At 41.4% G+C, this 26,989-nt stretch overlaps 1 protein-coding gene across 1 annotated transcript in view; it reads right to left on the reverse strand.

Annotated features, from left to right (window-relative positions):
* Positions 1 to 693: 693 nt before the first annotated feature.
* sntb1 (syntrophin, basic 1) overlaps positions 694 to 26,989 on the reverse strand; it is a 124,447-nt gene continuing 98,151 nt past the window's right edge. Inside the window, exons 6-9 of the mRNA XM_060823040.1 lie at positions 24,539 to 24,681; positions 14,192 to 14,388; positions 3,380 to 3,570; positions 694 to 1,154 (exon numbers count right to left, since the gene is read on the reverse strand). Of these exons, the coding sequence (XP_060679023.1) occupies positions 1,062 to 1,154; positions 3,380 to 3,570; positions 14,192 to 14,388; positions 24,539 to 24,681 (624 nt within the window). The 3' untranslated portion in view covers positions 694 to 1,061. The remainder of the gene's footprint in view (positions 1,155 to 3,379; positions 3,571 to 14,191; positions 14,389 to 24,538; positions 24,682 to 26,989) is intronic.

Below are 26,989 nucleotides of genomic sequence, written 5' to 3' on the forward strand. Positions count from 1 at the left end.
TTTCCTGCCTAGCTGGGATTGGTTAATATCAATGGAAAGGAAACTTGAACACGGGGATACAAAATGGAAAAAAACCCTACCTCAGTGGGAACAGCTAAAACTGACAATTCATCTGCCCCTGCCAAATTCTAGGCCCAATTTGTTTAAACTTATTAACCAGTCATTTTGCCAGGAAGAACTCAACAACTCAATACTTTGGAACATGGTCAAACTAATGAAAAGAAAGACTTGTGTTCACTAACATTACTTTCACAGCCTCAGAATTTCTGATTTTCAATCAGAGGAACACCTATGAATTTATAGCATAGTTGTGATGTTGGCAATGGAACAGCTGATTTGTGCACAGAAGCACCCTCAACAATGACAATTTATTTTTAGTGGTGTTGGCTGAAAATTAAATATTGGACTTATTGTTCATGAAAACGTTAACAGTTCCAAATTAGTTTTACATGACAAAAGCACTTAACACAAATCAAGATTCATCCAACACAAGACCATATTAGAACTTTACAATTGAGCAAAGTCAATGAAGTGTTTGCTGTTTGATTGAGTTTGACATAATAAAAGAAGCTTCAATTTCTTCCACAAGAGACTATATGAATTAAACTTTGCTTTCATTTCATAGACTTATAAAATCTAATCGATTGCTTATAGAAACTTTGAATTATATGAAAGATTCACTGATAGGTATTTTCAGTTATACAATGGCCAAAACAGAATTAACAATATAGCTGCAATCCTTTTTTTAAAAAAAGATCTTTGATTTTGTGGAAAAGATACTAATATTTTTCTACTGCCAATGATTGTTTTCAATGATACTATGAAAATCTAAATTTGTACAAAGTTTCTTGTTATAAAAGCAACGAGATGCCTTTTACATTTGCTTCAGATTGTTGCAACTTTCTCTATTCCATTAAATAAACTATTTGTCTGATTTTATTAAAGATTAAATACTCCCGCCGCCTTTACAGAGACTCTCCCACCACCCCCTCAGGCTGACTTGTAGCAGTTGTGTAAGATCTTTCCAAGGAGAGTTCCTTCACTCTGCAAGTGTTTCCATTTCAGGCTAGCAAGCCAAGTCGCGCAATCTTTGCTGAAAGGAACGAATGAATGACAAAAACGATAGGTTTCGGGCACGAGTGAAGATCCAACTGCTAGACAAGGACAACAAAATAACAAACTTGAGTTTTTAGAAGAGAACTTTCAGAACTGTTAGAAAAGGTATTTTATTGACCTCAAAGGTAAAGTCTAATATTCTAAATTTTGTATCAATAGTTAGCCTTTTCTACAATACAAAACATAAACCAGGTGACTGCGGAACATCTGTGTTCAGTTCCAAGCTCTAATGAAGAGTCATCTAGACTCAATGTTAGCTTGCTCTCTGACCATGGATGCTGCTTGACCTGCTGTGATTTCAAGCATTTTTTGTTTTCAGTACTTTAATTCTTTCTTTCTCTACAGATGGTGCAAGACTTTAAGGGTACAACAAAAACAAAGTAATGACACAATACCTTTACAAATCTAGTGGAGGCACAATTCTTTAACATCTCAACAAAATGTGACAATAATGTAAAACAATGCCCCGACCAAAGCAGTATTGGTGAGTAAGACTCAGCAAAAAAATTAGCTGATTTGCTTGAAGTTTGAAAAATACCTTATGCTGACACCAAATATAACTATTAAATTAGCCATTTGTATTCTACTGAATATTCATACAGTTGCTATTAGTAAAGGTACACATAGTATGAGCTGGTGCTTACATCAACAACTTAAAATATCTTATGGTCCCTCATGGGAGCTTCCTCAGATAAAATCTGATACTGAGTTTCATATAGGGATATTAAAGACAGGTAACCAAAAGCTTTGTTAAAGATTTAGTATGGTAAATAGATCTGCTACCCTGCCCACCCACAACATAACCACAAAAACAAACACAGAAGCAAGCGTGCCAACACACACTGAACATACCCACAATGCCCCAGTCTTGGCCAAACAGGCTAACATAGAAAGCAGACATTGGGTTTTAAAGGAATGTCGAGAGGGGAAAGGGAGAGACAGCCAAAGAGATTTAGGGAAAAGTTCTAAAGTTTAGAGTCCACACAGGTTAGGATATAATTGCCAATGGTGGAATAAAATAAATCAGTTCTATGTATGAGGCCAGATTTGGAAGCACATCTAATTCTCAAATTTGAAGTGCTGGAGGAGGTTACAGAGATGGAGATCATTGAGGGATTTGAAAACAAAGAATTTTAAAACTGAGACATTGCTGGACAAAAAGCTAATATAGGTCCACAGGCACAAGGGTGAACAGACTTGGTGTAAGTTAGGAAACAGGCAGCAAAGCTTTGAATGGATTGAAGTTTATAGAGAATGGAAGGTGAGAGTCTGGCCAACAGGAGCCAACAAATAGAAGTGTTATGCGTATTAAAACTTTGTATTCCTGCAACATATGGAGTTTATTTTCAGATTCTAAACCACTATTTCATTTCCTCCTATGTTCCCAGTTACAAATTAGCCATTACCAGACATAGCCTAAAATGTGAGTGAAAATGGTGGTGGTGATTAATCTCTTAACCAAGATGTTATTCAACTTTAAAAATCAAAATGGAGCTCCTAATTGTAGGTATTGTAAGCCTTCAGTTTGAAGACTGTAACACATATTGTCGTCTATCATGTTAAACTGATGACCTTTTGTGTAGGTTTCCTGTGGTAGGTTAATTTCATTTATCATGGATCATAGTTAATGTAGAAGTCGAGGCACGTTTTATTGAATCTGAGTCAAAACAACATCACTGTATAATGAAAATAAGTTACAGAAAAACAAAGAACATCCTGGGAATTCTATTAAAATCTGAGGGTAGTTGTGTCGTAATGAAGCATCTTAAAATATAGGATAGAATAGAATCCCTAAAGTGTGGAAACAGGACACCTGCCCAACAAGTCCACACCAACCCCACAAAAAGCAACCCACCCAGACCCATTCCCCTAGCCTACGTTTACCAATGACTAACACACCTAACCTACATATCCCTCAAAATTATGGGCAACTTAGCATTGCCAATTCACCTGACCTGCACATCTTTGGATTGTGGGAGGAAACCAGAGCACCTGGAGGAAACCCACACAGGCACTGGGAGAATGTGCAAATTCACACAGACATGTAGTGAGAATTGAACCCAGGTCCTTGGTGCTGAGAGGCAGCAGTGCTAACCACTAAGCCACCATCTAGATTTTTTGATAACCACACAGTGATATTAATAAATGTCTAATCCAGATGGGAATAGTGTGAGAGAAAGCCTGGATCTTTTCTGTCAGTAACTTCTGCAGTGTTTCAACTTCATTATTAAATATCAATTAACAGACAAACAAGGATACTTACAATTTCCCCATCTCTTCCGCCAAAGTCTAGAAAGAGCATTCTCACTCCATCATCTGAGGAGTTTCTTAATTTCTCGAAGGGATATTGCCAAATCAGCTTTGGCATACTTCCTTCTTGTCCGTCTTTCAAGATAGAAAATCCGTTTGTAAAATGAATGGTCAGAAGGCACTCCTGGGTCCTGTATGTACATGCTGCGAATAACAAGAATAACACAATCAATAGAACATTACACCTAGGAAAAGATCCTATGATAGTATACAATTTCATTATCTGGTACACATGATTCTTTGGAACCTGCATTGTGCCATTCATCAGAATAAATCACCATCACCATCAACTTAGCGAAATGCCCCAAGATGTTTAATACAAAATGCACTTATTGAAAATTAGGGCTCCCTTTAAAACTGAATTCCTTTAATGTTCTATATTTAGTATTTCCTGTATAGCATACAACCTCATTTAGCTATGTTACAGAAGTAACTAGAAATATAAAACAAATCTCTAACACATGAAAACAGGATTACAAGAATCACATGTCATGATGTTCTGTTGAGTGGATGTCAAAGATTTATCACGCCTTATCATCAGTGCAGCATTTTGGAGAACAGCATGTTTTGGTCTGAAAAGAAATGACAGTTAACCTTCAAATGAAAGTAGGCACAAGGACAAGTCATCCTGACATCATGAGTAACTGCCTACAGTCATTTGCAAAAAAAGAGTTCAGACAGGCCATTGACACAACATAGATTGCTAGGCCCCAGAATATAGTACATCTACAGGAGGAGTTTGGAAGAGAGAAGCAAAGTTCCCGGACAAGACCAGTAGTTCAAGGGAAGAACAAAGACTACAGTACCTCACCACTCCAAACCCAGGTGTCCACCATTCCACAGAAAGTTTCCCAATTCTGAATCCGTTAACATATCTATACTACTGCTTCTTAAACTCAATAAATGAGCTGAAAATTGCATATATTAGGTAATGATCATGAATTCCCCCAAATCTAACACTGCAGTAACTCACCATGTCACCTTACTAATTCACAATCTGTACCACCTAGCAGCAAATGCTTGGAAACATCACACCTGCAAGTTGACCTCCAGGTCACAAGCCATCCTAACAACAACACTGAATTTACTTACTGCCTGTGGACTTTAGTGTTCAAGAAGGAGCTCACAATTATCATCTCCAGGGCAATTAGTGATGGATAATAAATGCTGGCCTAGCCAATAATTCCAGCACAGCATCCTATTATTGAATAAAGAAAAGTTCAGTCTTCCTAAATAGTTACCAAGCCAAGCAAAAGGTGATTGAAAGCATGGCCAGCGATTAGCTCAGGGAGGAAATTCTGGAGCCCTGGGGTCTATGTAACTGAGGGTGATGTGGGAAGTATTAAGGATTAACAGAGTTAAATTGTTTTTCTTTCTCTAGATAGCACAAAGCAGAACTGAAGAAAGAGACAGAAAATATGATCAAATTAGCAAGGACACTGCCTCCTGAAGGGTGCAATAACTAAAACTTGCAAGAGACTTCTTTATTGAAGAGTCTTACCTGCATATATTGAATAAACTTGAATGTTCTTTACATCTCTGCCTCCCAGAGCGTTTCGTAAAATCCCCACAATGAAGGGGCAGCCACCAGTAGTGGGAAAAAGGAAGTAAGGTGTGCACATTAGACCAGAGAAGGAGCAAGAGAATCTGGAGATTGTTGCATAAGGATTGGTGAGCTTGTAGGGTTGAATATATGAACAAGGAGTGGAAGTAGGCCAGTTAACCCTTGGCCTGCTCCATATTCAATAAAAGTGTCTCATCTCGATCTTTTGATTTCCACATTTCCATCTACCCTGTTAACCCTTGATTCCGTTGTCTAACAAGAAACCGTCTACCTCTGTCTTAAGAATAATGACCTAACTTCATCGCACTTCTGTGACATAGGGTTCCAATGTCACACAACTCAGAGGAATAATTTTTATTTATCTCTGTCTTAAAAAGATATTAATTTGAAACATAGCCCCCACATTTTGGAATGAAAGGAAATATCACTTCCACTTCCACCTTGTCAAGACCGCTCAGAATAATGCATACCAATGAAAACAAGTCCAGTCTGTCCTGCATTTCCTCATAAGCAACCCATTCATTCCAAGTGTAAATCTAGTAAACCTCTTCTGAACTGCCTCTGACGCATTTACATCCTTCCTTAAATAAGGAGATCAAACCTGTACACAGTATTCGAGATGTGGCTTCATCAATATTTATACAAATGAAGGCAGAGAGACAGACAGAAAGAAAGACTGTGTCTACATATCAGTTGAGGACAGTCACAGCCTTGTGGCTGTGATGCCACTCTCGTCAAATTGTCTTTTGAGCAAACTACATCCCAACAGTGATATAATAAATATAGGGGGGTGGGTAGAAATAAAACTGGGAGGATTCTTTGATCTCAAATCTTAAAAATGTAATCTTAGTTTCCTAACTCTCTGACACTCATCCACAACAGAAATTTAGGGGAACATTCAATTATACTGTACATTCCTCACTTTGTACAATAATTATTACCAGAGAAACTAACTGAGTTTCAGTATTCAACAAGAGTTGTCATACTTGTTGATCTACTAACAGTGAGTGGCAATTAAATGCAGAATGGAAAGCTGCTTTATTCTACAAACTCCACGTTTCCATTAAGGCATATTTATGGAGCAACCTGTGTATGCTTTCATTTCATACAACAAAACCAGCAACATGCTAGATTACAGATCAATGAAAGCACAGGGCAAAGATTCACAACAAATACTAAATGTGTCACTTCATCAAACTTGTCACTGCTACTGTATTTAGCTCACCCAGTACAGTTCATTCTGTACTATCAAGTTACCAGTTCACTCCATCTTACTGAAATTTAGTGAGGTGAATCAATGCTAGCTATTCAACTTCATTGTCTTTATAAATAAAACTTACTGTTTATGAATATTAACTGTACTTGCACCTTATTTCCTACCTCACACATGGAGTAGTTCTAATTTTACTACTTTATTCTTTTCACTAAAACTTCTCATCAGCTGATCTGACATATTAGTCCTACACTGGCCTAAGCTCTGCATTCAAGCCATCACTAATATCATTGTACATTTCTGATGGTCAGTTCGAGAGGGTTTTGTTTAATACTGGAGTTATACAGCTGCTGGCCTCCAATTTCATAGCTGTACTGTGTAACAATGCAACTCGGAGATTGAAGCATACCACTGAAGGTATCCCAAATTTAGCTTCCTGAACAAGCAGCTCTGTGACAGTCTTATGCCTTGTATGGTTAATGTTTAATCTTAGGACCAATCAATCAATCAGGATTGTGCCCACAAAACAATAAGTATCAGAAGGTCCTGGGAAATTCTGTGTATGTAGAACAGCACAGAAACAGGCCATTCAGTCCAACTGATCTATGCTGGATTTTGTGCACCACACAAGAATTATCTCCTCCCTTTTCAGCTCACCTGATCAACAGATCATTTTATTTTTTTCTTCCTCCTGTTCATCTAGTTTCACAATATCTACTTTTAATACTCATTTCTCGGAGTAAAGAAGTTTCTGCTGCATTCCCTTTTGGATGTATTAATGACCACTTTATATTTATGATTCCTCGTTTTGCTATAGAGGTCTTGTGACAGAGTGGAAAGTGTCCCTGTCTCTGAGCCAGAATTCAATGTTCAAGTTCCACATTAGGTACGTGAAGGCTATGGAAGATACTTAATGTAGCCTAACCAGGTGATTATCACCTGCAAACCCTTCCAATATGCCTGCTGGTAAGAACCAGAGAGGGTGCTGTTCAATCATATTGCAGATGGCAAGAGCAAACCATCAACATAAATCAATAGGAGTATAGTGCCAGGCAATCTTGGGAGACAGTACATGGAGAGAGATAGAGAATTCAGATGTTCTTCATTGGCAAAAACATCTTTTTTATATCTACTGTATTAAATCTTTCCTTAATTTTAAAGACTCAATTCTAGTATCCTCCTCTTTTGTACCTTTCCCAGAGCCTCAGTGATATCCTTTCTGTAAAATATAATCTCTCACTGAACTGTAAGTAATACAGTACATAGGATAACCTACTGCTTCAATGTGAGACAGTGCCGTATTTGTTGGCCTGATACCCAAACATATTTGCATTGACGAGGATATGAATTTGCTTTGCAGTGGTGCATGTTTTTCAGTGTTGACTGCAGGCTAATTTAATTGATCTTTTTACTGCTGCAGCTGAATGGGAATCCTTTACTATTTAACAATAAGTTTGTCTATTTTCTCAGGTTAATTAAATTAGTTATTTTGCCTTTTTTTTAAAAAACACAACCGACTCATTGTTGCAGGTATTACTGGCAATCTGCCCATCACTAAAGTCAATTATGTTGGTGTTAGGGTTACATGTGGGCCTAGATCAGACAAGAATGGCAGGAGCCGAAGAAGCAGCTGACGCTCCAGAGCAGTACAAAGGAAGCACTGCACAGTAAGGGTGCTATCTTTCAGATGAAACATTAAGTTGAATCCTATCCCATCCCCTCGGCTAAATATGAAAGACCCCATAGCATTATTTCCAAGATGAGAAGGGGTTTTGTCCCTGGTTTCAAGGTCAATATTTATCCCTCAGCCAGAGAGATGAGAAAAGAAACACCGTATTTGGTCATTAGATATTGCTTATTTTGAGATGTTGATGTCTGTAAATCAAATGCTGTGCCAATAATATATCATTATCATTACTACCATCAGGATATACCGACATAACAGCACTATAAAAAGTACTTTCTTGGCTTTAAATCATTTTGGTATATCCTGAGGTTGTGCAAGGTGCTATTTAAATGCAAGCCTTTTCTTTTTTCCTTTAAAATGGATGTTAATTATACAACTGGATTTTAAAAGATTGATAGCTTATATGGACTTCAGTAAGGCATTCGACAAGGTTCCCCATGGGAGACTGATTAGCAAGGTTAGATCTCATGGAATATAGGGAGAACTAGTCATTTGGATATAGAACTGGCTCAAAGCTAGAAGACAGAGGGTGGTGGTGGAGGGTTGTTTTTCAGACTGGAGGCCTGTGACCAGTGGAGTGTCACAAGGATCGGTGCTGGGTCCTGTACTTTTTGTCATTTACATAAATGATTTGGATGCGAGCACAAGAGGTACAGTTAGTAAGTTTGCAGATGACACCAAAATTGGAGGTGTAGTGGACAGCGAAGAGGGTTACTTCAGATTACAACAGGATCTTGGCCAGATGGGCCAATGGGCTGAGAAGTGGCAGATGGTGTTTAATTCAGATAAATGTAAGGTGATGCATTTTGGGAAAGTAAACCTTAGCAGGACTTATACATTTAATGGTAAGATCCTAGGGAGTGTTGCTGAACAAAGATCTTGGAATGCAGGTTCATAGCTCCTTGAAAGTGGAGTCGCAGGTAGATAGGATAGTGAAGAAGGCATTTGATATGTTTTCCTTTATTGGCCAGGCTATTGAGTACAGGAGTTGGGAGGTCATGGTGCGGCTGTACAGGACATTGGTTAGGCCACTGTTGGAATATTGTGTGCATTTCTGGTCTCCTTCCTATCGGAAAGATGTTGTGAAACTTGAAAGGGTTCAGAAAAGATTTACAAGAATGTTGCCGGGGTTGGAGGATTTGAGCTATAGGGAGAGGCTGAACAGGCTGTTTTCCCTAGAGCGTCAGAGGCTGAGGGGTGACCTTATAGAGGTTTACAAAATTATGAGGGGCATGGATAGGGTAAATAGGCAAAGTCTTTTCCCTGGGGTCGGGGAGTCCAGAACTAGAGGGCATAGGTTTAGGGTGAGAGGGGAAAGATATAAGAGAGACATACGGGGCAACGTTTTCATACAGAGGGTGGTACATGTATGGAATGAGCTGCCAGAGGAAGTGGTGGAGGTTGGTACAATTGCAACATTTAAGAGGCATCTGGATGGGTATATGAATAGGAAGGGTTTGGAGGGATATGGCACGGGTGCTGGCAGGTGGGACTAGATTGGGTTGGGATATCTGTTCGGCATGGTCAGGTTGGACCGAAGGGTCTGTTTCCATGCTATACATCTCTATGACTCTATCTATCCTGACAATTTAAGTTTTACTTTCCAGCTATTTCCTGACATCTATTCTTAAATAAATTATAAAGCTCTCAAACCGCTGTGGTGGTATTTGAACTTGTATAATCTAAGTAATGTGTGATATTACCTGGATTACCATTCAGTCCAATAACGTAACTTTGGCATTACCACCAGACTCCACTATTACATCACAGCAAAAGAACTATAGTTTTGAATTATTATTTTCAGCACAATGCACTGTAGAAAAGTTCCTGAGAGAGTCATCAGAATAATCCCACTGCCTCATTAGTAACCAAGTGTCTTTTTTTTAAAAGAAATGCGTGGATTTTGTAATCATTAATGCTAGAAATATTTGTGTGAAACGAAGTGTTATAATCTTTTTGCACCTGGTATTTCCCTTTCCCAGATTTGGCACTTCAAGTATCTCCCTGATCTTTTATAACCGTGAAGCTTAACCTCGAGTCTCAGATCATGGTCTACTGAACCAGCTTAAATATTCACCAACACCCACACTGTCAAGCCTCATGGCCCCTCAGAGTCAGATTGTTAGACTAGACTCATACTTAGTAACGTATCACTGAATCAGAAATGTTATTGCACAGATGGAGACCATTCAGCCCGAGTCGTCTGTGCCTGCTCTCTGAAAAAGTTCTCTGCTCGGTGTCATTGTGAGTAGTTTGTCGCTCTATAAATTTATGTTGTTCCTTATTAATTGTACTTTATAGAATCATAGAATCCCTACAGTGTGGAAGCAGGCCATTTGTCCCATTACATCCACACCAGCCCTCTGAAAGAACATCCCACCCCGACCCACCCCTCCATTGTATCCCTGTAACCCTACATTTCCCCTGGCTAATCCACCTAACCTGCACATCCTGGACACTATGGGTAATTTAGTACGGTAATTCCACCTAACCTGCACATCTTTGGACTGTGGGAGGAAACCGATGCAGGAACAGGAAACTCCACACAGACAGCTGTCCAAGGCTGGAGTCGATTACCTGGCACTGAGGCACACCAGTGCTAATGACTGAACAATTGTGCTGCCCACGCAAATATGGTTGTCACATTCCCCGTGCCATGGCTAGGCAAACACAGAACTTGCAGCAGAGAAACATGGGTAATTGGCCCAACTGATGCATGTTAATGCTTACACCTCCTCTCACCCCATTCCATCTCACTTGATCCACTGATGGTTTGATCATGTGTTTATTCAGCTTTTTGACCTGCTGCGCTTTAACCAGCAACACATTTTCAGCTTTATTCAGCTTTTGTCTAATTGCATCTATGCTATTTACCTCAACCCTGTTGTAGCAAGATTCATATTCTCACTATTATTTGGGTACAGAATTGCATCTATTTTCTATTATACACAACAGTAATGGGTCAAGGTCTCAGGCAGACACACACTGGACATCAGCCAGGAAATCAGGAGCTTGAATGCCAAGTAGTAAATGTTTAGTTCCCTTCCTGGGTCATCGTGAATTCACCCTGTCATAAGGTGGTCATGATGTGGAGGTGTCAGTGTTGGACTGGGTTGTACAAAGTTAAAAATCACACAGGTTATAGTCCAACAGGTCTTTTGGAAGCACTAGCTTTCGGAGCACTAGTCCTTCATTAGGTGGTTGTGGAGTATAAGATTGTAGGACACAATTTATAGCAAAGTTTACAGTGTGATGTAACTGAAATTATATACTGATTGTTTGTTAAGATTCTCATCTTTTTAAATGACCATATTGGTTTCAGTTCTTTCATACGTAAATCCCAGAACTTCCTTAAGGTTACATTCTCAAGTGAACTTTAACAGGATGTGCCATGTTGGCCCAGAAAGTGCATTGAAGGAGTGAGGTGCCCTGTGTGAGGCTGTCTGTCCCCTAATGTTCAGACGGATTCTAATCTAAAAAAAGGGATTTACAGAATCGTACATGCATTCTTGCAGTTTTTGCACAAAATAAAATGTAATTCTGAAGTATAAATTCACCCCACAAACGTGTGTGTGTGTGCACGCGCACGTGGACATGTAGGTGGATATCTGACTTCTGCGAGAGTGTATATGTGTGTGAGAGTAAAAAGTGAGGTCTGCAGATGCTGGAGATCAGAGCTGAAAATGTGTTGCTGGTTAAAGCACAGCAGGTTAGGCAGCATCCAAGGAACATGAAATTCGATGTTTCGGGCCAGAGCCCTTCATCAGGAATGAGGAGAGTGTGCCAGGCAGGCTAAGATTTGTGTGTGTGAGAGTCAGAGTGTAAAGGGGTATAAGTCTGTGAGAGGGTGCATGTGAGCATGTGAAATACAGCTTGTGTATGAGAGAGAGTCTGCGTGAGTGTATTGGTCTATAGGAGTGCGTGTGTGTCTGTCTAGTTCAATGGGGTCACATGTAGTGTGACATGAACTGAAGGTGCCGGTTGAGGCCATTCCCATAGCTACCGAACTTGGCTATCAGCCTCTGCTCAACTACTTTGCGTTGTTGCCTGTCCCGAAGTCCGCCTTGGAGAATGGTCACCCGAAGGTCTGAAGTCGAATGTCCTGGACCACTGAAGTATTCTCCAACTGGGATGAACACTCCCGTCTGTTAATTGTTATGCGGTGTCCATTCATCTGTTGGTGAGACCAAGCAGAGGCTACAACAATGTACCATGCCTCAGGACATCTTTGCCTGCAGTGTATGAGATAGACAACATTGGCCGAGTCACATGGTTACCTGCCACATACATGGTGGTATCCGTGTTGACACTCTGACACATCCTGTAGCATCTACTGTGATGAGATTGTATGCTGTTGTCCTGAAAGCCGGGCAGTTTGCTGCAAACAATGATCTGTTTGAGGTTTGGTGGTTGTTTAAAGGTGGGAGGTGGAGGAGTGGGGAAGGTCTTGGTGAGGTGCTCATTCGCATTGATAATGTGTTGCAGGCCGTGAAGAACATGACGTAGCTTTTCAGCTCATGAGAAGTATTGGACAACAATGGGTACCCTGTCAGTTGCAGCTTGTGTCTGTCTCCTGAGGAGGTCATTACAGTTTCTAGCTGTAGCACGTCGGATCAGGCGGTCTTGTAAGAACGGCACACGATGCTCAACTCATTGACCGCCAGTCCCGACGTGCCACAGCGAGAAACCGTCATGACCTCCTCAGGAGACAGACACGAGCTGCAACCGACAGTATACCCATCATTGTCCAGTACTTCCCAGGAGCCAAAAAACTACGCCATGTTCTTTGAGGATGAGCACATTGCCAATACTTTCCCCGCGTCTCCACTTCTTGCCTTTAAACAACCACCAAACCTCAAACAGATCATTGTTCATTGTTCATAGCAAACTGTCTGGCTTTCAGGACAGCACCATACAACCCTGTCATGGTAGATGCTATCCCCATTTCACATGGGGACACCACCCTCCACATAAGTGGCAGGTACTCATGTGACTCGGTCAACGTTGTCTATTTCAAACGCTGCAGGCAAGGATGCTCTGAGGCATGATACATTGGTGAGAACAAGAAGAGGCTATGGCAATGGTTGAATGGACACTGTGCAACAATCAACAGACAGGAGTGTTCCCTCCCAGTCGGAGAACACTTCAGCAGTCGGGGACATTCGACCTGGGACCTTTGGGTGACCGTCCTCCAAGGCGGAGTTCAGGACAGGCAACAACACAAAGTGGCCGAGCAGAGGCTGATTGCTAAGGTCGGTACCTATGGGGATGGCCTCAACCGGGCCCTTGGGTTCATGAAACACTACAGGTGACCCCACCTCACTACACATACAGACACACACACACAGACACCTGCTGACCAATACACTCACGCAGACCATCTCTCAGATGCTCATACATACACTCACACACACCGTCTCACAGACCTATTCCCCTTTACACTCTCACACATACTCTCTCACAGACACTCATATACCCCGCACACATACATGCAAAAGTGCGTGCGCGCACACGCACTCACACAAATTTGTGGGGTGAATTTGTACTTGCAGAATTACATTTTATTTTGCTCAAAAAGTGGAAGAATCCATGTAAGATTCTGTAAATCCCTGTTTAGAAATAGAATTAGTCTGAAGATTGGGGCACAAACAAACAGTCTCACTAAGGGCACCTCACGACTTCAGTGCATTATCTGGGCCAACATGGCACCAATTGTTAAAGTTCACTTGAGAATATAACTTTAAGAAAGTTCTGGGGTTTACACACGAAGGAACTAATACTAATATGTTCATTATAAAAGATGAGAGACTCAACAAACAATCCAGCTCTTTTTCAATATATAACTTCAGTTACATCACACTGTAAACCTTTGCTATAAATTCTGTGTCCTACGATCTTATACTCCACAACCACCTGATTAAGGAGCTGTGCTCCGAAAGCTGGTGCTTCCAAATAAACCTATTGGACTATAACCTGGTGTTGTGTGATTTTTAACTTTGTCATAAGGTAGTTTGAGAAAGGTGGCAAATTGGTGCCTTGCCAGCTTGGGCTGCTCTAAACAAGGTCATCTTTCACCTTTACCAATGCTGGTGAGAGCCCTTTCAGAAATGAGGTAGACAACAGATGCCAATTGATTAAAAAATACTGCAACTCCTCCTCCATTCCATTATTAATTCCTTTGTGCATGGTCTAGGATATTCATTAAAGACCATTTTCTAAAAGCAAAGAGATATCTTGACAACTCCAGTGGAAATGTCACACAACAGAAAGCTTCCTCCCACCAAAAATGACAGATACTCACTGGTTGTGACTTCTCTAGTTAGTTCGGCTGCATTGTGGCAGCCCTGTACAATTTGCCTGGTCCAGTTGGACAAACTGGAGTTGGTCTCGACACGGAAGAGGTGAGTCTCGATGCCTTGGCGTGTTCCAGTGCGAGTGGCAAAAGACAGCTCCCCACCTGGTTGTGGTGAATCTCTCCCCACACCAGAATGAACCAATCTACAAAACAGGACAGACACACACATTCATCGTAAACTTGAAATAACTGAAGTCCACAAATTTGTTCATGGGAAATCTGGCATTGGAAATGTTTCAAATGATTGAGAACACAAACAGGAAGTGGCATTCAGGCCTTTCAGCTTGTAGAACTGAGCCAGATGAGAGAGGTCACAGTTTTGGAAGGTTTGTTTTTAATGCGTACATGGATTGTGGCAGTTGCTGACTGGACCAATATTTATTACTCACTCTAATTGCCTTTGAGGTGGTGATGATGAGCTGCTTTCTTGAACTTTGAGTCTAGGTAAACCCGCAGTGCTTTTAGGCAGAGTGTTCAGGGGCTGCCTTCTCACTCTGTTCTATTAGTTGGCACGGTCACACTGTCACACGCTATTTGTGTTGACATACATGGTATATAGTCTCAGACAGAAGCAGAATTAGAAGAATTCATCGATATCCTCAATAATAATCAATTCTAATAAACTTAGACATAGTGCACAAGGAAAGCATTAGATTCTGAGATACCAACCAAATTTCAATTGGCACAAAACTCATATTAAGTTAGCAAAAAATGTCCCAAAATAGCTAATATATTGTTCTACATACAAAAAGCCATCACCATAAATCTAATATCTGCAGGCTGATGAGGTTACAGCTAATATGTTTCCATCACAAAGTCACAAAACTAGAGTATTATATCCAGGCAGCTCCTGCCTTTTCTGCTACATCTCAGATTTCAATTTTTAAATTTAACACCTCATTACAAAAGCATCCATTATACTATTTCCCATGGAGTAGCTTCTGAATAATTACAACCTAAATCTAGACATACCATATTTATTTGCAAGTAATGCATTATCTCAGTGATTTCAGATTTTCCCAAAATCTTAATCAGCTGAAGGTTTCTTTATTGAAAGCTTGTAACCATTCCCTCTTCACCACACTGGCAGCCATCTCTGCCCATGCACTCTCCCTCCCCACTTTTTAGATTCCCTACAGTATGGAAACAGGCCATTTGGCCCAACAAGTCCACAATGACCCCTCTGAAGAGTAACCCACCCAGACCCATTACCCCTTGACTAATGCGCCTAACACGATGGGCAATTCAACATAGCCAATTCACCCAACCTGCACGTCTTTGGATTGTGGGAGGAAACCAGAGCACCCAGAGGAAATCTACACAGACACGGGGAGAATGTGCAAACTGCACACAGACAATTGCCCGAGGCAGGAGTTGAACATGGGCCCCTGGATCTGAGAGGCAGAAGTGCTAACCACTGAGCCACCGTGCTGCGCCACTTGTAGTGTCTTTATCTCTTCCCAATACCAATGTGGCCTCCCAACCTACATTTCAGCTCCTGTGGCTTCCCTGTTAACTCATCCTTTTGATGGGCTCCCCCAATGCTTCCATCCTCTAAATCTCCCTCTTACATGTGGCCACTTCTCAAAGAGACAGCTCTCTAACCCACCTGTTGGCATCAGCAAAACAGTGACTGGCCTTTATTAGCTCGGCCTAAACCTTGTAATCTTCTGCTCCTAGCATCCTGCTCCACCTCACTCTCATCCCTAGGCTGCTACAGTTTCATTTTTTGCAACAGTGACAACACTACATTGGATGTAAAGCACTTTGGGACATCTGGGGGTTGTGAATGGCACTATATAAATACAAGGGAAAGAACTTTGAAATGGAGGCATCACCAGATCATGAATCAAAATAGTTCAACATAGCGGCTGGTGAGTGAAGGAGGCTTAGTGGGAGGTAATGTGTGCCAGTAGAATTTAGATTGAGATCCAGTTTATGGAGGATGCATGGTTGGTGGCTACTCAGGAGAGCAATCATGTTGAAAAAGTGAAGGTAACAAAAGAATAGATGAGGGTCTCAAATACAGATGGGCTTGAGGGAGGTAAAGAGATGGCAACGTTACTGTACTTAGTACTGCCACCTTAATCATAGAAACAGGATTCATTCAAGATTTCTGGATGTTCTAAGCAAGCTTCATTATCTGCTAGGCAGATTATATGGATCCTTGTAAATGTTCTGAATAATGGACAGCTGAAGAGGAGCTTATTAATGAATCCAGCTAGGGAGCTTGTGAATTATTATTTATGATGGGTTTCATCACCACTATTGGATTTGAATGAGTTGCATTTTAACAGTATTATTTCCAGATATTTATCCAAACATTTTTTTTAGTTCAACATATTAACCAGGCAGGTGTGAAGTTCGTGACATTCAAAGACTCAGGGCCGATTTATATTCATTGCTTAATTTATGAAAACACAAGAACTTCACTGAATGGAAAAGTTAGTGGTTCACTCCTAAATGCTTTCACTCGGTATATTCACACGACCATATCCAACAGCATACCACACATAGGGAAAATTCCAAAATTTAAATACACTAACCCAGGAACTATGTGACTCGGCACTGGAGCTGTCAGTCTAACATGGATTTTTTCCAAAGCTACATATACTGTTAATTTCATAAACAGAATTAGATTCATGTTTGGAAGTTTACTTGCACTCACTGTCACTTTGACCTATTACATATCTCATGAAATTTTAAATCATTCCTTGGCAATTCATTTATGGTTCCAGAAAACAAAAGGGCAATGTCAAAATAGCACACTGACAGTTGTTTAATTTCTGAGATCTCTTATTAATTTGCTCCCATTTCCCACCTTGTTTTACCCATTGAGCCATAGAGATATACAGCACGGAAACAGACCCTTCGATCTAACTCAGAAATGCCGACCCAGATATCTTAACCAAATCTAGTTCCATTTGCCAGCACTTGGCCCATATCCCTCTAAAGCCTTCCTATTCATATACTCATCCAGGTGCTTTTTAAATGTTGCAATTGTACCAGCCCCCACCACTTCCTCTGCTAGCTCATTCCATACACTCACCACCCTCTGCGTGAGAAAGTTGCCTCGTAGGTCCCTTTTAAATCTTTCCCCTCACCCGCAACCTATGCCCTCTAGTTTTGGACTCTCCCACCCCAGGGGAAAAAACCTTGTCTATTCACCCTACCCATAGTTAGAAATCACACAATACCAGGTTATAGTCCAACAGGTTTAATTGGAAGCACACTAGCTTTCGGAGCGACGCTCCTTCATCAGGTGATTGTGGAGGACACAACTGTAGGACACAGAATGTATAGCAAACATATAGCATACATGCATGTATGAGTGTGGGTATTTTTCAAAGTATAATTTCAGTTAAATCACACTAAGTTTTTGCTATAAATTCTGTGCCTTACAATTGTGTCCTCCACAACCACCTGATGAAGGAGCGTCACTCCGAAAGCTCGTGTGCTTCCAATTAAACCTGTTGGACTATAACCTGGTGTTGTGTGATTTTTAACTTTCTGCACCCAGTCCAACACTGGCATCTCCAAATCACCCTACCCATGCCCTTCATAATTTTATAAACCTCTGTAATGTCACCTCTCAGCCTCTGACGCTCCAGCCTATTCAACCTCTCCCCATAGCTCAAACCCTCCAACCTTGTAAAGCTTTTCTGAACCCTTTCAAGTTTCACAACATTCTTCCTATAGCAGGGATATCAAAATTGCACAGAATATTCCATAAGTGGCCTAACCAATATCCTCTACAGCTGCAAAATGACCTCTCAACTCCTATACTCCTAATGCGCTGACCAATGAAGGCAAGTGTACCAAACACATTGCTCACTATCCTATCTACCTGTGACTCCATTTTCAAGGAACCTGCATTCCAAGATCTCTTTGTTCAGCAACACTCCCCAGGACTGTACCATTAAGTGTATAAGTCCTGCCCTGATTTGTTTTTCCAAAATGCAGGACCACACGTTTATCTAAATTAAACTCCATCTGCCACTCCTCGGTCCCTAAGCCCACCTGATCAAGATTTTAGATTACTTACAGTGTGGAAACAGGCCCTTTGGCCCAACAAGTCCACACCGACCCGCCGAAGTGCAACCCACCCAGATCCATTCCCCTGCATTTACCCCTCCCCCAACACTATGGGCAATTTAGCATGATCAATTCACCTAACCTGCACATTTTTTTTGGACTGTGGGAGGAAACCGGACCATCCAGAGGAAACCCACGCAGACACTGGGAGAATGTGCAAACTCCACACAGTCAGTTGCCTGAGGCGGGAATTGAATCCAGGTCTCTGGCGCTGTGAGGCAGCAGTGCTAACCGCAGTGCCACCGTGCTGCCCGTTGTAATCAGAGGTAACCTTCTTCACTGTCCACTACACCTCCAATTTTGGTGTCATCTGCAAACTTACTAACTATAACTCCTGTGTTCACATCTAAATCATTTATATAAATGACAAAAAGTAGTGGACCCAGCACCGATCCTTGTAGCACACCACTGGTCACAGGCCTCCAGTCTGAAAAGCAACCCTCCACCACCACCCTGTCTTCTAACTTTGAGCTAGTTCTCTATCTAAATAGCTAGTTCTTCCTGTATTCCATGTGATCTAACCTTGCTAGCCAGTCTACCATAATGTTCACGTTACCGTATACCAAGAACATTTCTGAACTGACAGCCAGACTATTGCGACCACTAGGACTCATAACAGCACACAAACCAACAGCCACTCTCAGACAACAACTCACCAGGACAAAGGACCCAAATCCCAGCATGAGCAAAACCAATGTAGTGTATAAAATCCCATGCAAGGACTGCACAAAACACCACATAGGACAGACAGGAAGACAGCTAATGGTGTCTTCCTGGGCAGCACGGTGGCACAGTGGTTAGCACTGCTGCCTCACATTCCGGGTTCAATTCCCGACTCAGGCGACTGACTGTGTGGAGTTTGCACGTTCTCCCCGTGTCTGCGTGGGTTTCCTCCGGGTGGTCCGGTTTCCTCCCACAGTCCAAACATGTGCGGGTCAGGTGAATTGGCCTTGCTAAATTGCCCGTAGCGTTAGGTAAGGGGTAAATGTAGGGGTATGGGTGGGTTGCGCTTCAGCGGGTCGGTGTGGACTTGTTGGACCGAAGGGCCTGTTTCCACACTGTAAGTAATCTAATCTAATCTAACGATCCGCATCCATGAACACCAACTAGCCACGAAACGACATGACCAGATATTCTTAGTAGCCACACACGCAGATGACAAGCAACATGAGTTCAACTGGGACAACACTACTATTATAGGACAAGCCAAACAGAGAACAGCCAGGGAATTCCTAGAGGCATGGCACTCATCCACAGATTCAATTAATAAGCACATCGACCTGGACCCAATATACCGGCCACTGCAACGGACAGCTGGAACTGACAACCGGGAGCGGCAGATTCAAACCACTATAAATGCCGGAGGAAACATCACAGAAGCGATTCACAGGAGGCTCCCAAGCACTGAGGATGTCCCCTAGACAGGGGACGAAATGTCTGCAGCACAAATTCCCAGCTCGGCGAACAGAACCACAACTACGAGCACCCGAGCTACAAATCTTCTCACAAACTTTGAACTCCTTCCACTTCATCTAACTTCCTCCAAATATCCTTCTATTTATAGAGTTGTGCAGCATAGAAACAGGTCTTTCAGTCCATCCTAATCTAATCTAGTCCCATTTGTCAGCACTTGGCCCAATTCCCTTTAAACCCTTCCTATTCATATACCTATCCAGACGCCTTTTAAATGTTGTAATTGTACTAGCCTCCACCACTTCCTCTGGCAGCTCCTTCCATTTACACACCACTCTTTGCATGAAAAAGTTGTCCTTTAGGTCTTTTATATCTCATCTCTCTCATCTTAAACCTACGCCCTCTAGTTTTGGACTCCCTCACCTCAGGAAAAAGACCTTGGTTATTCACCCTAACCATGTCCTTCATGATTTTATAAACCTCTATAAAGTCACCCTTCAGCCTCTGACACTCCAGGGAAAATAGACAGAGTCTATTCAGCCTCTCCCTATAGCTCAAATCCTCCAACCCCATCAACATCTTGTAAATGTTTTCTGACATCCTTTCAAGTTTAACATCTTTCCTACAGCAGGAAGACCAGAATTGAAAACAGCATTCCAAAGGTGGCCTAACCTACATTTTTCTCTCTCTCCCTCGTGTACTTGTGTTTCTTATCTTAAAGTGCATCTTTATTGTTCATTTCAAGTACGTCTGATACTAGCAAGTTCCACAGTCTCAGACTCGCAGTGAGTTCAAATGAAGTGCCTTTACTCAACTGGATGTAATTGTGGTGACCTGATGAACTATTGATCTTCAGATTCTTCTCAAAGCTCATCTTAAATTTTCCTGTTGCTTTTGAAAGTCAAAGAGGCTTTGCCTATAAAATTTGTCTTATCCCAGCTCCTACTGAACACCAAAATGGACAAAGCACCAGAAACCCCTACTTCTGACTAGACCCCACCCACAGCTGGCAAATTCAGAAGGACGTTGAAGTTGGAGTTTGGGGCAGGGGGAGTGCATAGCAGTTTGAAATATTTGCTCTGTAATTTTACAGGCTGGGCAAACGAGAACAGGACCTATAATTCCACTTCAAACACTTAAACCCAAGGTAAGCATTTAAAGCTCTGGGGTCTTCATGTTAAGTTGCATTGTTCAGTAAGCTTTTCTGTTTTTAAGGACAAGGGGATGAAAATGTTACAAGTAACACAGATGCAAACAAACTAAGATTGCTGAAAACAGACTCAGGGTAAAGAAACCAGACAGACAGACATTCTTAAAGCTGTTTCCTATGATTCAGAGGAAGGGGTTTTATGATACGAATGAGCTAGTGTCAGAACAACAATGCTAGGTTGTGGAGACTGGGTCATGGTCGGGTCATGGGAGAAAAACCACCTGGCAATGATCAACCTTCCACTCATTTGTCTCAGGAAACCTTTCAAAGCTTCACTAAAGGCCAATGCCCTGGCACAGTGAGCTGGACTTTTCACGAGGCAGCTAATAATTTATTCCTTCATTAGTTCTGACCAACCCCTCCCCACCCAAACTACATAAATGATACAAATAAATAACTGGGATTTTTCCAGTGGCATTTCCTTGTAATTAGTGGCTTGAAATCAAAGATTGTAAATGATTCACTGAAGTTTTTTTTAAACAAAGATAAATCCTTTCTGCCCATTCTTAAAGCTACTTGGTCGACCATACTCATCTGCCCCTCTTCTTCGGCAATTCCTCTGGAACGGCATGGTGGTTCAGTGGTTAGCACTGCTGCCTCACAGCGCCAGGGACCTAGCTTCAATTTCAACCTCGTGTGACTGTGCGCTCATTCTCCCAGCATCTGCTCCAGTTTCCTCCCACAGTCTAATGATGAGCAGGTTCGGTGGATTGGTTATGCTAAATTGTCCATAGTGTCCAGGGATATACAGGCTAGGTGGTTTAGCCATGGGAAATGCAGTGTTATAGGGACCGGGTTAGGGTCTGGGTGGGATACTCTTCAGAGGGTTAGACCATAAGACACAGAGGCAGAAATTAGGCCATTTCAGTCCATTGAGTCTGATAAACATTCAGTCATGGCTTAAGTTTCTCAACTCCATTCTCCTGCTTTCTCCCCGTAACCCTTGACAATTAAGAGCCTATCTTGGTCTTAAAATACTCAGTGGCCTGGCCTCCACAGCCCTCTGTTGTACTGAACTTAATGGGCTGAATGGCCTCTTTCTGCACTGTACGGATTCTACGAACAATGATCTGATCTGAGGGAATCTGAAATGCAAAACAGATATAGCATCCAAATATTCCAAGAATTTGAAGGTTTGGTACATGTGTACCGCACCTGTAAAGGAAGCAGCAGCACTACTCTAACACTAGCATTAAGAAGCAGGACTTGAACTCAAAACCTTCAGAGGTCAGAGTACTACCCCCACTGAGCCACAGTTCACACCCAGGTGAGCAGATTCAGGGGTACTTCCATTAGATCACAGTAAACAGGTCTAACAATGGACATCTGCTTTAAGTTGTCAAAAGCTAATTAAGCCTTATGTTTATGAGGGTCAAGTGATGCAATGGTAGCAAACATACCTGAGTCAGGAGCTTCATGTATAAGTCCCACCTTGCTCAATACCATCTCCAAACAGGTTGATTACAAAAATATCTTGAGCCTTAAATTTCTGATTTGAGCTGAACTATGCCTCACCATTTATGCACCTGACCACAAGATGGCACATCCACCTGCTTTCAATGTTAACCCATAAATGAAGCAAGGCAGGTCCTAGTGCACCAATTTACACCAAGAAGCAGCACTTTTAACATTATAAAAATACTTCTGCAGAGGTGTAATCTAAGGGAAAAAAAACTCTCCAATCCAAAGGAGGGAGATTTTAGGAACAACTTGATACCGAAAGGGGTTGAAGAAACATTCTTAGGAAAGGAAGTCAAGATGTTTAGAGGAGGAATTCCATGGCTGAGAGCCCAGGCAACTGACCGAAACAGACAGCAAATGGTGGAATGAGGGGATAAAAGGCAAGAGGTCAGAAAATCATGAGATTTGGAGGGATGCTGCAGAGCCCAGGGAGGTTAGGGCATTTGTAGCCATGGAGAAACTTAAACAAGAGAATTGGAATTTTCAAAAGTGACACATTGGTGTATCACTCTGTTGGTACATTGTAGCCAGATTGTTCTGGTAATTAACTGGAGACTGTCTCTGAGTAACTCAGGGCAAGGCAATCTCATTTCACTGATTTACATTGATCGAATTGACGTGGCCAGGATTACATGGACAAGATGAATTCACTGAAGTTTTTCATATCAGAGTGATGAATTACAGGATATAATGCGAATTTCAGAATCACTTTGATGCAGGATTAAATTCGCCCTCTACTCTCCCCACACCCTCTCTATAGGAGATGCAAACGTTCAATAATTATCCAAGTCTGCAGTCGATATACCTAGAGGAATATAATACACATGATGAAGTACATACAAAGCCTTAGTTAGATCACACCTGGGGCACTGTAAATATTTCTCAGTTGCTGGCCTTGGAGGGAGTACAGAATACATTTACCAGAATGATAGACTTTAAATTTAAATTACAAAAAGAGGGATAGCACAATTAATTGGAAGTTGTTAGAAGGTTAAGGAATAATTTTAATTTAGTGTTCAAAGTGTTATAGAGATCTGATGGTTTCTCCCTGATTGTTCATACTCCACTAGTGAGGGAGTCTCGGGGCACAGGCTAAAAATTAGAGTCAATCTTCACAGGAAATATTTCTTTATACAAAGTTGGTAGAAGTTTAAAACCTCTCTTTCATAACTGGCAAATGATGATGGATCAGTTGATAATTTTAAATAAGAGATTGATTTAGTTAGCCAATATGTTAAAGATATGTAGTAAATGCAAGTATGTGCAGTTAAGCCACAGATTAGTTGTGATCTTGTTGAATGGTAGAACAGGCTCAGAAGGCTGAATGGTCTCAAGTTCCTATGCTCCTTTGTTCAAAATAAGGAAGGCTAATCATGTACAATGTGCAGTGAAGGTGAAAGAAATGATTAGATCTAAAGAATATAAGGTAAGAAATACTTGTCAAAGTCCCATCAGTTCCAGTTTAATTAAACTTACGTTGATTTTTTAAAAAAATCAATCTTGGGTTGCATCATTGCCAGCAAAGCCAGCATTTATTGCCCATCCTTAAATACCCCAAAGAAAGTAGTCATGAGTCACTGCTGTTCATGTGGTGTAAATGCACCTACTGTGCTGTTAGGAAGTCAGTTTCAGCACTTTGTCCCAGTGACAGTGCAGGATCAGTGATATGATTCTAAGTCAGTATGATGTGTGGTTTGGAGAGAAACTTCCAATTGTTCTGGTACCCTTGCCTGTCTGGGTGGTTGAGGTTTGAAGGTTTGGAGATTTGGTGAGTGACTGCAGTGTACCTTATAGATTGTGCATACTGCTGCCACTCATTGGATGTGGAAGGACTCGATATTGAAGGTGATGGACAGTATGCCTTTTAAACTGGCCGTGTTCTCTGGATGGTGTGAAGTTTTTTTGAGTGCCTTGTAAATGGTGGATAGGTTCTGGGAAGTCAGGTGGTCAGTTACTCATCATAAATTTCCCAGCGTCTGACCTGACCTTTACCCATTGTATTTACATGGTTGATGAGCTGAGAAGCTCTTGCAATGAAAAGGAAGTCAAGTTTCTGTTGGTAAGTTGAAGAAAGTTTTTAATTATAAAAAGGGAAGTTTGTCCCCTCTCCTTACCTGGTAGCAAGCAATGGGTAAGTGTGAGCAGGACTGGACCAGGATTCCTTCATGCGAGGCATGCTGGGATAAATCACCATGTCCTTTTCGGTCAGCACTACCAGAACAGGCTTCCATTGTCTCTTTTCGTTCTCTCCCATTGTCTAAATCGAGAAAGAAATGGAGCGCATTAAGGAGTTCTCAATCCCATCTCCTTTCAAATAACAAACTGCATTTATATAGCTCCTTTTACTACTTCAAACACATTAATCAGCAATTCAACAATGAACTAGGTAAGCGGATTTGCAGTGTTACCTGAGAGATAAGCACTGACACAGAACATATTTGCCCTTCTGTGAAACAGCAGCTGTGGGATCTTTATACCCAGCTGAGAGGAGAGACAAGCTCTCTCCACTGTTAGCAGTGCATAAGCTCCTCAGGACTGTATTTTATTCAGTTGTTGCAAAACACTCCAAGCTGCCCTTATCACAATATTAAATTTCAAGTTTAGTTAGGGACCACTCTGTAAAAAATATGAGTTCAGGTTTTAATTTTCCTTCAAATTATAAGTTAGAAGTTTAGCAGACTAGCTAGACAGAATAAATCAGTATTCTGGTCATCATCAGCTCTCATTAATTTCTATCCAACATGCCATCTTTGCAGCGGATTATCCTGAACGCTCTCCAAGACTTGCACACAAGCACTATATAAAAAAACGGGGCAGACATCACCCATTCATATCATGCAGGGAGTCCCTGGGCTATGAATATGTTCCATTCCTGAGTACGTTAATAAGTCAGTTTCTATGCAAGTTGGTACACAATGCAGGACAATATAAAATAGCCATTTGCAAGTACGCAAACATTTGCCTGGTGTAACCTTAATATTAATATGGGGTCTTGTTTAAGTACAAGCATTGGATGTTTGTAAATCAGGGACCTGTATTCCTTTCTCACCTGCAGTTACTTATGAAGGTAGGACAGAGTTAATGCAATTGGGCATCCAGGAAATTTCAAGGTATCATCTGAGCTGCAACAACTGGGCCTTCCAGTTCATGGCCTAATTGCCAAGGGCCACAGGGAATGCAGACATCAATCACTTTGATTGGAAATGCCAGGACTACCAACAAGCATTTTTTATAATGACGTGGGTGTTGCTGATCAAGCCAGTACTTGTGGCTCACTCTCAACAGTCCTTACTACTGAGAGTTTTGCTCAGTCACTTCAGAGGACAATTCACTGTTAACCTATTACTGTTGGTCTGGAACCACATGTAGGCCTGACCAAGTTAGGATAGCAGATTTCCTTCTGGTGAATGAGAAGGATTTTCACAAAAATCAGTGATAGTTGTCATGGCCACCATTACTGAGAATAGCTTTGTATACCAAATTTATTAACTGAATTTAAATTCTATGAGCTCCCATGGACTTGTGGCCCCAGATCAGACATCATAGAAGATCATAGACCCCCAACAGTATGGAAAAAGGCCCCTTCGGCCCAACAAGTCCATACCAACCCTTTGAAGAGTATCCCACCCAAACCCATTCCCCTACCCTATTACTCTACATCTACCCCTAACTAACACATCCCTGAACACTATGGGCAATTTAGCATGGCCAATTCACCTAACCTGCACGTCTTTGGATTGTCGGAGGAAACAAGTGACCTGGAGGAAACCCATGCAAACACGGGAAGAATGTGCAAACTCCATACAGAGAGTCGCCTGAGGCTGGAATCAAACCCGGGCCCTGGTGCTGTGAGGCAGCAGTGCTAACCACTGAGCCACCGTGCCACCCTCTATTATAAGGCTGGGCTCCTTGATCACAATCCAGTGACATTGCCAACACCATTTCATCCTTGATAACTCTGTTAGTTCAACAGATTTGCAGATATCTGAACCACAACATCACCAGCCTGGTGAGAACACTAAGATCAAAGTCTTCATGTACTCATTCTATTGCCTAATGAAAAATCACAGAACAAGAATCCATGAGAGGGAACTACTCCTTCAAGTCTTGAATCAAACAAACCTCAGAGTATGGAGCTGCTACTACTTCAGAGTTCATCGTGAGATGGACTGATCAAGGCTCCTTTGAATTAAAAGGACCACAGTTCAGAAAATATGGCTTGCAGTTAATGTATAATTGCAGGCAGACACTCAAGAGACAAATTGGGGGAAAAAAAAACAAAGTTTAAAAGTAAATAGCTTAACAACAATTAATCCTGGAAATTGCAAGCTTCTATTCTGAGACCAGAATCTGGATTGATGGGAGATTCAATTGAAGTGAATGACACTTCCAATTGGTGTCATTCCAATTTTGTAGCAAATGAATACTGCATTTTGGAAAATTAGAATCTGAGCTCTTGCTGTTCAATTCTCCAAACTTCCTTGAGAAATTATACTTTGATCAATAAGCAAATTTCAGGGCTTAACTTTCTCTCTCTTTTGGACAGCAAGGAAGCTGTAATGGTA

Source organism: Hemiscyllium ocellatum, chromosome 4 (genome assembly GCF_020745735.1).
Source record: "Hemiscyllium ocellatum isolate sHemOce1 chromosome 4, sHemOce1.pat.X.cur, whole genome shotgun sequence".
In the NCBI taxonomy this organism is placed as follows: domain Eukaryota; kingdom Metazoa; phylum Chordata; class Chondrichthyes; order Orectolobiformes; family Hemiscylliidae; genus Hemiscyllium; species Hemiscyllium ocellatum.